Below are 12815 nucleotides of genomic sequence, written 5' to 3' on the forward strand. Positions count from 1 at the left end.
ACAAAAGTGTCTGGATAGTTTGACAAGATTTATTGTTATTTTCATGTGCAGATCCAGTATTTATCAAGCATCATTTGGCTTTGGGTTGAATACTGAAACATTTTGCAGCAGTCATCTTCAGAAATGAAAATAATGACAATGGTAGCATTGGAAAGAAAGGATTTTTTTTTTAAATCTGCATTGTCCAAAAACTTTAACATTTTCAACATTTTATTACTACAAATCACTGTCCACAGTTTCATGCAAGCTATTTTTTATTCTCCTCTTTGCAGATCGAATTGCACAGAATATCATTAAATCTCATTTGGAGACATGTCAATATACAATGGAGGAACTACACCAGCTAGCGTGGCAGACCCACACATATGAAGAAATTAAGGTTTACCAGAGCAAGGTACAATCCTGTAATATGCTTTTTTCTTCTACTCCCTATGGTTTGAAACTGTTAACAGTGTAATGTATTTGGCAAGGATATGCTGATGAGCTTCATATAGGTCAAAATCAGCTTTTAAATAGCTTTGAGGAGCTGGTTACTGAAAGCGAAGGAGTGACACTTCATAAAAAGAAGCAGCAGCTTTCCAGCATGTTGAGATATTTGCTAATGTCAAAGCTTAGGCATGGTTATGGAATCCAGCTTTCCTTGCTTTGCTTGTTATCACAGGTCTAAACTTAATGTAGAAATTCAGTTGACTTTAATGTGATCAGGATTGGATCCTCTGCTGTAAGGACTTTAAGAAAATAAGACCACCTAAATTTGTTTCCTTATAGTTTTGAAAACACATCCCCTTTCTATGTGAATACAAAAGTCTGTCACTTACAGACAATAGATAATGACAAACTGAAAGTACTCCTTAAATTGAAGTTGTTCAAAACTGGGTGGACAAATGACCTCATTACACTGCATTTTTGTTCTACCTCTGCTATTCTCAGGTCAAGTTCAGACCGTTTCTCACTGGCACCTCTTCAGATGTAATCCAGTCAACAGAAATGTTTGTGCCTTTTGTGCTGGCATCACTAGCAATGATTCTTCAGTCAGATTTCAGTTGGGACATTAGTTGATCATGCAAGAGATGGAAGAGAGTCAAGCTTGTTTGTTGGAAGCTGAGAGGCTATGCAGTATTAGCAAGAATAAAAACGCACCGCAGCTTACAGAGCTGTGGCAAGCAAGCCAAGAGCATTCATTTACATTTGCACACTTGCACATGCAAGGAAAATCAATATCAAGGAGACAAAATTTTGATGCAATCAATGTTCAGACTGAAATGATACTTTCTTTACACATTATTTCAATTTTCAAACTAGCAAAAATATTCTGTTTGTTAACTTAATAGCACTGCACCACTTCTTTCTTAAGAGTACTCTAGTATGTTTACATTGTTTGTGCCACTGTTTGTCTGTCTTGAACAAAAGCTGACATTAGAAACACATTTTAACATTGGACAACGCATTCTCTCTCTTTGATGAGGCAATGCCAGAGTTCAGATCACTGGGGCAATTGGCTTGTGAAAACAGCCTTCTGATGAAACGTGACGGGTACCTTGAGAAGCAGAGACGCTGCTAGCTCTGCCTGGGGACGGGGGCGGAGTCTGATGAGTGCGCCTTTCTGCAAGGCCACCTGAAGAACTTCATACAATGACGAACCCACTTGCTCATTGCTTTGCTTTTCCATGTATGTTTTCCTGGAAGACCAGAGAAGCTCTGTGGCAGCAGTGTGCCATTCAGATCACCCACGCTATCCAGTACGTGGTGGAGTTTGCAAAGCGCATAACAGGCTTCATGGAGCTCTGCCAGAATGACCAAATTCTCCTCCTTAAGTCAGGTGGGTAAACGCCAAAGGCCTGAGATAGGTTTAGCACTCAGCACATTAGAAAAGTGCTCTGCTGTCTTGTTCTGCAAATCATTTTAATTTTGAAAGAGCCCTAATTTCAGTCTGTTTCATTAGCTACATTAACCCTTCCGTATTTTTCCACGTTAATCATGTTACTGCCTTCTGATCCCCTTCCCTCTACAGTCGGTTGTGATTATTAAGTACACACACGCACACAATCGTTGCAGAAACTGCAGTCTCCAGCCTGACATGTGGTGGAAGGACTCTGCGAATTAGGCTGGTTGAATCAGTCATCTGCCACCCCATAAAATCCCCGCTTGTCATTAGTGAAATGAACACAGACTCACCGAGGCCTGCCTCTGTGGTCATCTCTAATCTTTTTAATGAGACTACAGAAATACCCTCCAGCCAGTGCATAGGAGGGAAAATCCCTGCTGGTGCCAGTTGGTTTCAGAATAAATGAGAGCGGATTACGGCAGTGTGCTCCAGCCATGCTCTCTGTGCATGCCTGGGTGTGCATGTGTGTGCATAAGGGCAAGGGGGAAAAGAGTTTCTTTCCCTGCTATGGGACTTAGTAATTTCTGTCCTCCAGAAGAATCATGACAAGATTTTTCGTGACTATGTAGTGACACCGCCACACTCAAGGACAAAATGGTATGAACAAATGAACCGCGACTGGTAATTAACTGCATTTACCCTGTCATAGCAGTTTCTTGCTCCCTCCATGTGTAAAAGACAGGATGCTATGTGAGGCAGCTAGTAAAGCATAAGAAGTGCTTCCTATTTCAAGAGAGACCTCTTTATTAAGGCTGAAAGCCAGCATGATTCGGTGCAACGTACACAAAGGGCTGTGGCTTGGTGTGGGACTGGACTGAGATGGTGGGCACAGGTGCAAAGGGAAGGCATATAGAGACCTTGGGAACATGCAGGCAATGTCCTGGAAAAATGGAGTTGTAGCATGAGAACTATTTTTTTAAAGCTGATACTAATTTTGAAAATTCTGCAGATACTAGTGCACCTCGAGTAACTTCCTTCATTTGACTGGCAAAGCTAACAACACAACTACACCTTCAGCAAAATATATCGTTACATTTGACTGTACTGTCGGACAACTGTTTAGCTTCAGCCTGTGTAAATATGTCAGGTTTTATTTTCTGTTTTGCTGTTAATGCTGAGCAGGAGTTAGAAAATCAGAATTTTTCACTCAGAAGCATGTCCGCAAAAAATTCCTCAGATTCAGAATTCCTCTTACAGGAGATTTGGATTCAGTTAAGAGATGCTTGAAATTTTTCCCTTCATTTTCCCAAACTGTATATTTTTTCAGTTAGGAAGTAAAAAAAAAAAGGAAAAAAAGAAGGCTCCTTTGGCTATTTGCCAACCTGCGAGAAAAGAGAAACAAAAGTAAAACTCAATTTAGGAGTGTTCTTGACAGTACTTTAACTTTTATTTTCTCTCTAAAAACACTTTGTGTTCTTTCCCTCCAGCCAAATGAAGCTGGAATTAATATACATGTTGAATTAAGCTGCTTTTTTTGTATAAAAAAAGGTTTAATTATTAAAAAGGAGTTTCAGTAAATGCCTAATTTTCATGATGAAGTATTTCAACCTGAAAATATTTGCCCAGGTCTAAATTCAGATTAAGTCCAGGCTGCCAGTTGTCATGGAGGCACATTAGTATTTGCTGCCTAGAGGGCAAGTTCAAACAGAACTGTCGGGGAGACCCTCCCATCAAATCACGAGGTTCTGAGATGACCTCCTTGCTTTCTAAACTCCTTCTTAAGAGAGCAGTCTAGGTGTGGCTGGATGCACTCCTACTCCAGACTTGGTCAATGATTTATGTCTAAAAGAGTATGTGTATATATATATGCAATCAAACCAGGTAGATGGCGAACTCAAAAGGGGAAATTATTTGTCCAATTAAAGCTGAAAATCTGGATAAAAAAAGATAAAAAATAAAAATAAAAATGTGCTCTTAATTAAGATTACTTTGCACTCCAACAAATATTAAACTATAGATTCAGGATACCACGCAGAATTCATTACTACATAGCTCAGGGGATCCCCAAACTTTGGAATGATAATCAAAAATGCACAATCACTCAACTATAAGATGAAGGATCTCTACCTCAAGGAGTTTCCCCAGGCGGCGTCCGAGCCTAAGGGGAGAGTCCCTAACTGCAGACCCGCTGCTTCAAGGAGGACCGACTCAATATGGCCACCCAACAAGGCTTCATTTATACCCTCGGTTGAATCTGATCTGTAGTCATAAATGGTCAGTGGTCTAGAAACTTCCCTCGACAAGGGCATTAGGTTGGCTAAGGGCCACGTCTGTTGACGCAGGGGCCCTGCCTTTCCTATCCCCCTGACCGAAGCATCCCGTCGGTCAGGAAGTTCCTGCTATTGTTGAAAAGGAGGGGGAGCATGTACCTGCCACACCAATTTGCTGCAATTAGGGAAAAAAATCAACCTAACGAAAAGGTGGTTAGACTGGACCAGAAATTACCCCTTTCTATACTCAAAGCAGACAGAAATACTTTTTCTCTCATTCAGGGGTGTATCATCTAGATGCCTTCAAAGAGTGTCTATCCCTGCTAATGTTTCTAATGACTGATGTATTTCTAATTATTTTCTTGAAATTTCCTATATTCTCATGTTTTGCAGTAATGTGTGGTACTTTTGCTCTTTTTCATTTCTGATAGGCTGCTTGGAAGTAGTTTTGGTGAGAATGTGCCGTGCCTTCAACCCACTCAACAATACTGTTCTGTTTGAAGGAAAGTATGGAGGGATGCAAATGTTTAAAGCCTTGGGTATGTTGATGTTCTTTTCAACCAATTACACTAAGCCACATAGTGACAGATTTGTCTTTCTGAAAGTAGTGACCAACAATGAAAATCTCCAGCAAATGTTAAACCCCCAAATCTCCAAATCTCTAGGCTGGAACTGAAAAAGAAAAAAGGTGATTGCACTAGCTGCTAGCAGTGATAGGTGTTTTTCTCTAATAAAAAAAGAGCAGCATGAGGATTTTGCAGATAGATTTCCTACTCTGCTATCTGAAGTTTTGATAAAACATGAGTTTATGGCAGGAGCCAAGCAGTTTATCTTCACAGTTTAGTTATACTTGATATATCAAATCACTGTCGCTAACTATGTCCTGCAGGAGGCAATTTTTGCCCCACCAACGAGGGGACTACAGTGATGAACTACTACAAAATATAGACAAGGACTTACCTAAAATACTGTTTTGCCTAAAATTTTTAAGCTAATTTAGATTCATGTATTGAAACAATTGCTTCATTTCTCAACATGATATTGAATGCTACTTGAAATGTTAATAGCTAAATGGATGTATTTTACCCATCCATGAGACTGATACATTATCAGAAATTTATTCAGGACCAAACTCAGAGAGAGATATTTGCTTCAAAGGTATATATTTATCATATAGGTATATTTTTTTATTTGCATATGGATAAATGTAATAGTACAAGTTTAATTTATGAATGTGCATTACTTGATTTATTTTGACCTTTACGATGTTTTCACAAATTTTCATAAATATTTGTACTGTTAATTAATAAAATTATATGTGTGAAATTCATTTAGGACTGGTCGTTCATACCTCTTAGATTTAGTATCTGTTTAGAAATAGCATTTCTTTCCACACTGGAAAAGAAAGCCCTCTTTGTGCAATTTTTGTACAGGTTATGCCCCTAATTATTCATAATTTTCGTGTTTTAGTGATACATTTTTAGGGTAGGTGAAATTTTAATAGCTGATTAAAGGTACTTGTTTCAGAAGTACAGACATTCACTCATGACTTTTTTTGACAAGAAAACAATCCACTTTTCATGGCAGGTTAAAGAGCTGATAAACTTCTAGCATTGATTTTGTCCTCTGTGGTCTGCAGGTTCTGATGATCTGGTGAATGAAGCGTTTGACTTTGCAAAGAATTTATGTTCCTTACAGCTGACTGAAGAGGAGATTGCCTTGTTTTCATCTGCTGTTCTGATATCACCAGGTAATTTTTCATTCAAAACATCACAATGATTTTTTTTTCCTCGTCCACCTCTATTTGTACCTACTTAAACAGCTCTTTAAGCTACATTAAGCAATATTAAGCAATGTCTTAAGCAATGGAAGAATACCTGAATTACCCAAATATACCTCACTCTCTTTTTGGTGGACTGTCAGGAATCACACATACTGGAAATAGATCAAAAGTGTTGGGGTAACAGACATCCAGCAGGATTGTGCAGACAAACAGTGCAGGCTGGTGTTCCTCCAGACCGCGTACGGAGAAGCATCATACTCAAGCAGGTGCACGTTCCTTCTAGCATTTTCAGGGAGCTCAAATCTCACAGCCCTGAGCAGGTTATATAGTCCCTAACTATGGGACTAAATAACTATGGTAGACTTTTGCTGTAGATGTTCAAACATAAGCTGTAAAAATCTGTATGACGTCCTGTCTGAATTTAGCTCCAGGTGAGAGGTGGTGATTCCAGGGGCAACATGTTCTTTTTCATGTATTCGTATATCATAACTTTGCACAGGCAAGCATGCATTCAGTGAGTGCTGGCTGTCTGACCACAGAGAAGAGGTTTTTGTGAATGAATTGACTCAGAAGGTGGATCTAGTAGGTAAGCTCACAGTTTAGTGTGAGATTTTAAAATATGCCTCAGGGGAGGTAGACCTCCAGTTCCCACTAAGGGTAACCTCTTCAGAGGCCTTTAGAAAAAATCCCACCGTTATTTTTCCAGCCTGTTCTGCTAAAGACTTCCTCTAGGTCACTTTGCCCTTTTGCACATCTGTGGTGGAGATTATGTTAGGCAGAATTAGACTAGCACAGATGGTGTCAACATGTTCATTCTCATCATTAATGACACCTACTGAAAGGACTCTGCTCCTCTTATTTTCCCTTTGAGCAGTTCTTGCGGTCATCTGCTCAGAGGTGAAATGACTGAACCAGTGGCTTTTCATGGTGTTCGGCCAGGATGTTCTGGAGAGGACCCTCCTAACAGCCACCATTTCCACCTCAGAGGTGTTGCATCTGTGCACAGGGGTGAGAGTTGCCTGTGCATTGTCCCCCAGATGCCCTGACTGCCTCTGGAACAGGGGACTTGCAGTGTCCTGATGGGTCCCTGTCCATCAGCCCTCCCTCAGTTTGAAAAGACCAAAGCTGTATGCATGACAGAGATGTGCTTTCAGTGCTTGCAGGAAGAAGGTGGTGGGATCCTTGTAAGCAGGATATGTATTTCTTTTTTGCAACAGCTGGCTTTTTTTACTCTTCAGTTTATTCTCTTACAGTCAGGAGCAGGAGAAGTAGGAATTAGCTAACAGACAGAGACAATAAGATCATTTTGAAGTTAACTTCAAAGCACTTTGGATCAGATGGGTCATCTCATCTGTAGAGAGAAAGAGAATTCGGTTACATAATATCTGCCCAAACTGAAAAAAAAGTCATGTTTCTGTCTCCCAGGTAATCATGGAAAGGAGAACATGTTATAGCCCTGTTCAACAAAATCTGGTCGCAGAAAGCTTCTAGCATCTCAGAGTGTCCTGTGCCTTAGGCCTGGGCAAAACCTATTTAAGCAATGGAAAGTTTCCCATTGATTTTAATGGATTTTGGATCAAGTAATTTATGAAATGTGCTTACCTACACATCTAATTAGATGCACATCAAAATTCTGATTCAGTTCTGCAGTTCTACATATGTCCCTTTTGTTTGCACAGCACGAATCTCTCTTGCATTCTCCCAGCAGTTCATGTTGCTGGAGTATCTACACTCATTTTTACTTCTTGCAGCTCTACTAAGTACTTGAAAAAGCTAGCAGCTCAGCACTGGCTTTGAGCCACCTGTATTGCAGGCATGTGTCATAAAATCTTCTCCATTGAGTCTAGTAATGCATTTCAGTCCTGATATACATCACTCCTGATATAGCCTTTCAGAGTTGGGTGTGTCCTCAATAGCACCTTCTGTTTCTGATAAGTAGCACAGGCAAGTAGAGGTAATTCCACGGGTTTTTTTCACAATAATCAAGGTTTGGGGTTGAAGGTAGTGCTAGAAGATGAAATATTTTTATAATATACAGTTCCTTATTTGACTTCCAAGTTGGCTTTTTCCTACTCGCAAGAGGACAAATACAGTGTCTCCTATTCCTTTAAGAAAAAAAAAAAAAAAGAAAGAAAAATGAATTGAAAGTGCTTGATACATGCTGACTGCTTATTTCTGTAGTCTGTAAACATGTATATCTTTAGTTATAGAAGATGCAGGAAGAAAGAAATGATGGGCTGCAGTAGCATGTACATGACTGAAAGCAATCTCTCTTCCATAAAAAGACAGCGAATTTGGATTGTGTGAATAATTCCAATCTCAGCTGGGCTACTAAGTTTGGGAGTGCGAAGGCAGGGAAGATCAGTAGAGATTGAACTGACATTGAAATTTGCCATTTATTTTCTTACAAAAATGATCACAGTAAACAGTAGAGAAAGAAATAATTTCCTTCCACACTAGATGTTCTGGTTTCTTCACAGTAAAGTATTTCATCTAGGGAACATGTGTCGAAATTAAAAAATTAAGCACTGCTTCTCAGAAGTACCTGCACCAATCCTTCCATCCACTAATGTAGGTGCACAGAGATTCCCTATGGGAAGTAGCCATATTCAGGTTTCTTTTCTACATAAACCACCATCTTGAAAGGTGATTCTCGTGCCCATGATCCCAGTGTTTAAGTAGTTTACAGGAAACAGAGCGGTCCGTCAGGAGGGGGACCTAAGAACATCCATTAACACAACTGCTAAGGTTGCAAAGCCCAACGTCAGATTCATTTTCCATCTGATTCAGAGCACAAATCCAGATTTTCCACTTTAGGGTGGACCTAACCACTCTGCTTGGAGGTGATTCTTTAACATGATTTCTGATTTCAAAGGTTAAAACAGTGTAGAAGGAGTCCAGTAACGGTTGCAGAGGCATCCATCCGCAAATATGCCAGAGCCAGGTGGTAAGACACTAACTTGGCTGCCCTCTGTGTACCAGTCCCTCTTCTGAAATTCTGACCAGCCATGCTCCTTTTTTCCATCTTCCTTTTCACAAAAGCAGATCTTGTAAATTATCCCTCATCTTCTTTTCTACACTATTTTCTAGCCTAGTGGCCTGTGAGTTCTTTAAAGGTATGCAAGTTCAAAACCCAAAAGGAAAAGTACAGAATTGAATCACTGCTTCTTGTATTCTCTATGGGTAGCCACTGATCTATCGACTTTTTCTTGCACTTTTGTGAATATAGCTAGAGGTACCTGGGGAATTCCAGGCAAATTTGCAGATGGTTTTCAGGTGGTAGAAACCACATTTTGGGAGACAAAATATCCATTGCAAAAGTTTCATCTAGTCATGAATTTAAGAACCCTTCTGTTATATATAGCATGCTCCATGACAGTGATTAAACCCGTCCTCCAACAGCCTCAGACTATTTTTAAGCTTATTCTTGTGATAGAAAGATAAATCTTTAAGGATTGCTCTCTATGATAAATCTTTTTAGCTCCAGTCTGCCACAATAGGCCTTGATTTAACACTATTGAAAGGCATGTTTTTGCAATAGCATAAAATTTGGCACGTAACTTGTGAAGTCTAAATATTACTGTGTGCTTATTTGTGTAGATGCTGCGTGTACGCTCAGCTAGTTCTATTTCTATGGCCACTGGTGGCAGTTGCACGGGATCCACTGGCTTACTTTCTGGGAGCGTGATTCTCTAGGCTTTGCAAAAAGATTATTTTCTTTTTCTGAGCATCTGTTAAGTAGCTAGAGGTTTACTTTTGTCTCTCTTCACAGTATTTGGTGATGGACACATTCCATACACCCTTCTGCACAGACACTAAGTCAAATGACAGAATCCTGCTCCTTCTGTGATGAAATACTGTTCAGCTAGAGCCTCTGTGGCATGTGTACTCATTTAAATGGTCAACTTGCATTATTTCTATGGATTGTTTTAGTGACTGGGAGTGGGTGAAAGGGCTCTGAATGTGAAAGGCATTTTCCTGCACTTATCAATTTGTATGTCAAGATTCATGCCCTATGATAAAATAGATTTTCTTATTTCCTGTTTGAAAGCTAAAATCTATACTCATGAATTGGTCTAAATTGAGGGGGAGAGGGAGGAAGAAATACGTTCGCAGCATGGGAAAACAGAATGTTTAATGGTGCTGTAAACGCACTGTATTAATGGTTTGGAGATTGTCCTGGGGTCTGCTGCTTCCCTTTCTGTGTGTTTGTCTCCAGAAGCTATGACTTGTGAGAATATAGATCTTAAGGAAGACCTCCTACACTTGGGGTTTGAGTTCATTAGAAGACATATAGGTTTCTAAACAACTGTGTCTGTAACTGTTATTCTCCCAGATAGTCTTTTATTTTGTGTTGTTTAAAAAGAGAACATTTTTAAATAATGAGAAATTTGCACTTCAAGACATTGCAACAACTCATAATTCTTTTGAATTATTAAAGAAATTCTTTTGAAGGAAGCCATTTCTTTTTATTCAGAATGTAATATTTGGTCTCAAAATGTTAGCCTAGTAAATAATGAGATATATTTTATTTTAATTTTTAAATAATTATATTCTATTATTTTCAAAGAACTGTTTTGATCAATATGTTTATTATTTATATATTAAGACACTGAGATAACATGACATGTTTTTCACCTAGCCAGTATGAAGTTATAAGAACACTGATTGTACCAACAGAGAATAATAAAATGGTTGGGCCTTGTTTCATTTCTACTCTCATCTTTATCTTTTACATCCTGGTTTAAACAAAGAGATGCAGAGCCAAGACTGTGTTCCTGTACACTTTGTGTCTGTTAATTGAACTCTCAGGTGATCCTTTGATGGATTAAGATAGTTTGCCTCTGAAACTGTATCTTAATTATCATGCAGTCCTTCCTCATGGGAATTACGATTGCTGTGAATGCTTGCCAGCATGGGACACTGTGTTCATCCGTGACCACGCCCCACACCTAAGCATTCTGACTTTAGCTCTTGCTTTCCTTTTTCTCAGATCGAGCCTGGTTAATAGAGCCAAGGAAGGTCCAGAAGCTTCAGGAAAAGATTTACTTTGCACTTCAACATGTGATCCAGAAGAACCACCTCGATGATGAGACTTTGACAAAGGTAAATTGTTAAAATGAAGAGCCAAGCACTCCTTGATGATGACTCTTTTTTTGTAGTCATTTCTCCTTGTATTGCCACATTAATGTCAGTTAAAAGCAGCACAGTCTGTGCTTGCAATGTATAGGATTTTACTCGTCTCTGGTTCCTTTTACTCTCTTTTTTGTTCAATCCACTAATCTTTTTAATTAGTACCCTAGCAAGAACGAGACTACTTTAAAAAAATACCCTTGGAGACAGTTCTTTGTTAAATGTATTTTTGGCAATTGGCTTAAATTTCCAGGACAACAGTTTTTAGCCTATTACAGTAAGAAAAATGTCTGGTCCTTGGAATGGGTAGTTTTGATGGAGTTCATAGCATTGCATTCAGTTACCCAACCAGATGTTAGCATAGTTCGTTTTGGAAATTGTAATTTATGCTAAATTTCCTTCCTCCCTCTTCCTTTTCTTTCTATTTTAATGTCTTGCAGTTAATAGCCAAGATACCAACTATTACTGCACTTTGCAACTTGCACGGAGAGAAACTACAGGTATTTAAGCAATCTCATCCAGATATAGTGAACACACTGTTTCCTCCATTATACAAGGAACTTTTCAATCCAGACTCAACCACTGGCTGCAAGTGAAGGGGATAATAGAATTTTCACGTAGTCATGGAATGCATCACTATTAAGACAAAAAGAAATGTTTTCATGAAGAACTTACTAAAAATGTCACTACTGCAACACTAGGAATGTCCTGCACTTAATAGAATTATTTTTCACCGCTACAGTTTGAAGAATGTAAATATGCAACTCTGAGTGGGGATGTCTTTTTTCTCTTTTCTTTGTTTACTTTTTTTAATTTTTGAACTGACAATGAATATACAAATATAGGACACTGGGTGTTACTTTTTTTTTTAATTTTATTTTATTGAGGGATGTTTTGGGAGACAACTGTTCCTAGAATTTTATTGTAGATATACATGAGAATAGAGCAGTACTTTGCAGTATTACTCTTGCTGTTTATTGTTCAAATATAATTTAAGAAAATTCCACTTATTAGACTTGCCTATTTCTATGTTTTTAGATAGTTTAATGCATGTGGAAATTTGTAGCTGTCTTGGAAATTATGGTACATGTATGGAATACACACATATATATATAAGTCCTATACACTTTCTCTTTTATATATATATATGTAGGTATTATATGCATACATGCTGTAGCTTAAAAATCCCATGCCTACTTTTAAAACATGCTCAGCCCTGCTGTCATGCATTCCTTACTCTCCAAGTAATGTATTAGATTTACTTTGGGCAATCAAGATTTGCTTTGCCAGTCAGAGTTAAATTATCAGCTGCCGATGTGTAATGACAGGATCACTTCTGAGATATGTGTAATGTAGTGCATGTGTGCAGTCTGTAAATGAAACATCAGGAATGTAACAATGGTCAAAAGCCTTGTCTGGATGATTTTAATGGAGAGAGGAAAAGATTTTTTGGAATTTTCTCCCTGTTACAGGGATAGAGCATATATAAATGTGAACATTGCAGGGCCTGATGTCAGTAAAGTATCTGAAACACGGAGTGAAAATGTAGACTATCCCACACATACATTTTTCTGATTCCACACATGATTTTATTTTATATATACTGCTTTGAAAAGTAGTTGCAAGGCTTGGTTTGTTTTTTGCTGAACTCAGTGGAAAGACATGTAGTGAACTCAGTGAAAACCATAGGAAGCCTAAAATGTAGCTCCAAAGAGTAGCGGCAGAGGGAGGAAAGGAGGGACAAAGGAGGAAAGTCAAAGCGAGCAATGTCTGTGGTTACAAAGGCAATTACAACTATCATTGT

General features: G+C 38.7%; 1 protein-coding gene across 1 annotated transcript; it reads left to right on the forward strand.

The window, feature by feature from the left end:
• The first annotated feature begins 276 nt into the window (after nt 1-276).
• LOC104160109 (nuclear receptor ROR-beta) lies at nt 277-11921 on the forward strand. The gene is made up of 6 exons (XM_009698168.1): nt 277-394; nt 1687-1819; nt 4527-4634; nt 5735-5845; nt 10872-10984; nt 11452-11921. The coding sequence occupies exons 1-6, from the start codon at nt 326-328 to the stop codon at nt 11605-11607; spliced, it is 690 nt and encodes a 229-aa protein (XP_009696470.1). The 5' UTR covers nt 277-325; the 3' UTR covers nt 11608-11921.
• The last annotated feature ends 894 nt before the right edge of the window (nt 11922-12815 follow it).

This window comes from Cariama cristata, unplaced genomic scaffold (genome assembly GCF_000690535.1).
Source record: "Cariama cristata isolate BGI_N322 unplaced genomic scaffold, ASM69053v1 scaffold9834, whole genome shotgun sequence".
Classification (NCBI taxonomy): Eukaryota; Metazoa; Chordata; class Aves; order Cariamiformes; family Cariamidae; genus Cariama; species Cariama cristata.

Bases quoted from the DNA above. Each gene is read 5' to 3' on its own strand.
- LOC104160109 (XM_009698168.1), top strand. From the start codon at position 326: ATGGAGGAACTACACCAGCTAGCGTGGCAGACCCACACATATGAAGAA. The intron at 1,820-4,526 runs GTGGGTAAACGC...CATTTCTGATAG, and splicing joins AATTCTCCTCCTTAAGTCAG to GCTGCTTGGAAGTAGTTTTG. The intron at 10,985-11,451 runs GTAAATTGTTAA...AATGTCTTGCAG, and splicing joins ATGATGAGACTTTGACAAAG to TTAATAGCCAAGATACCAAC.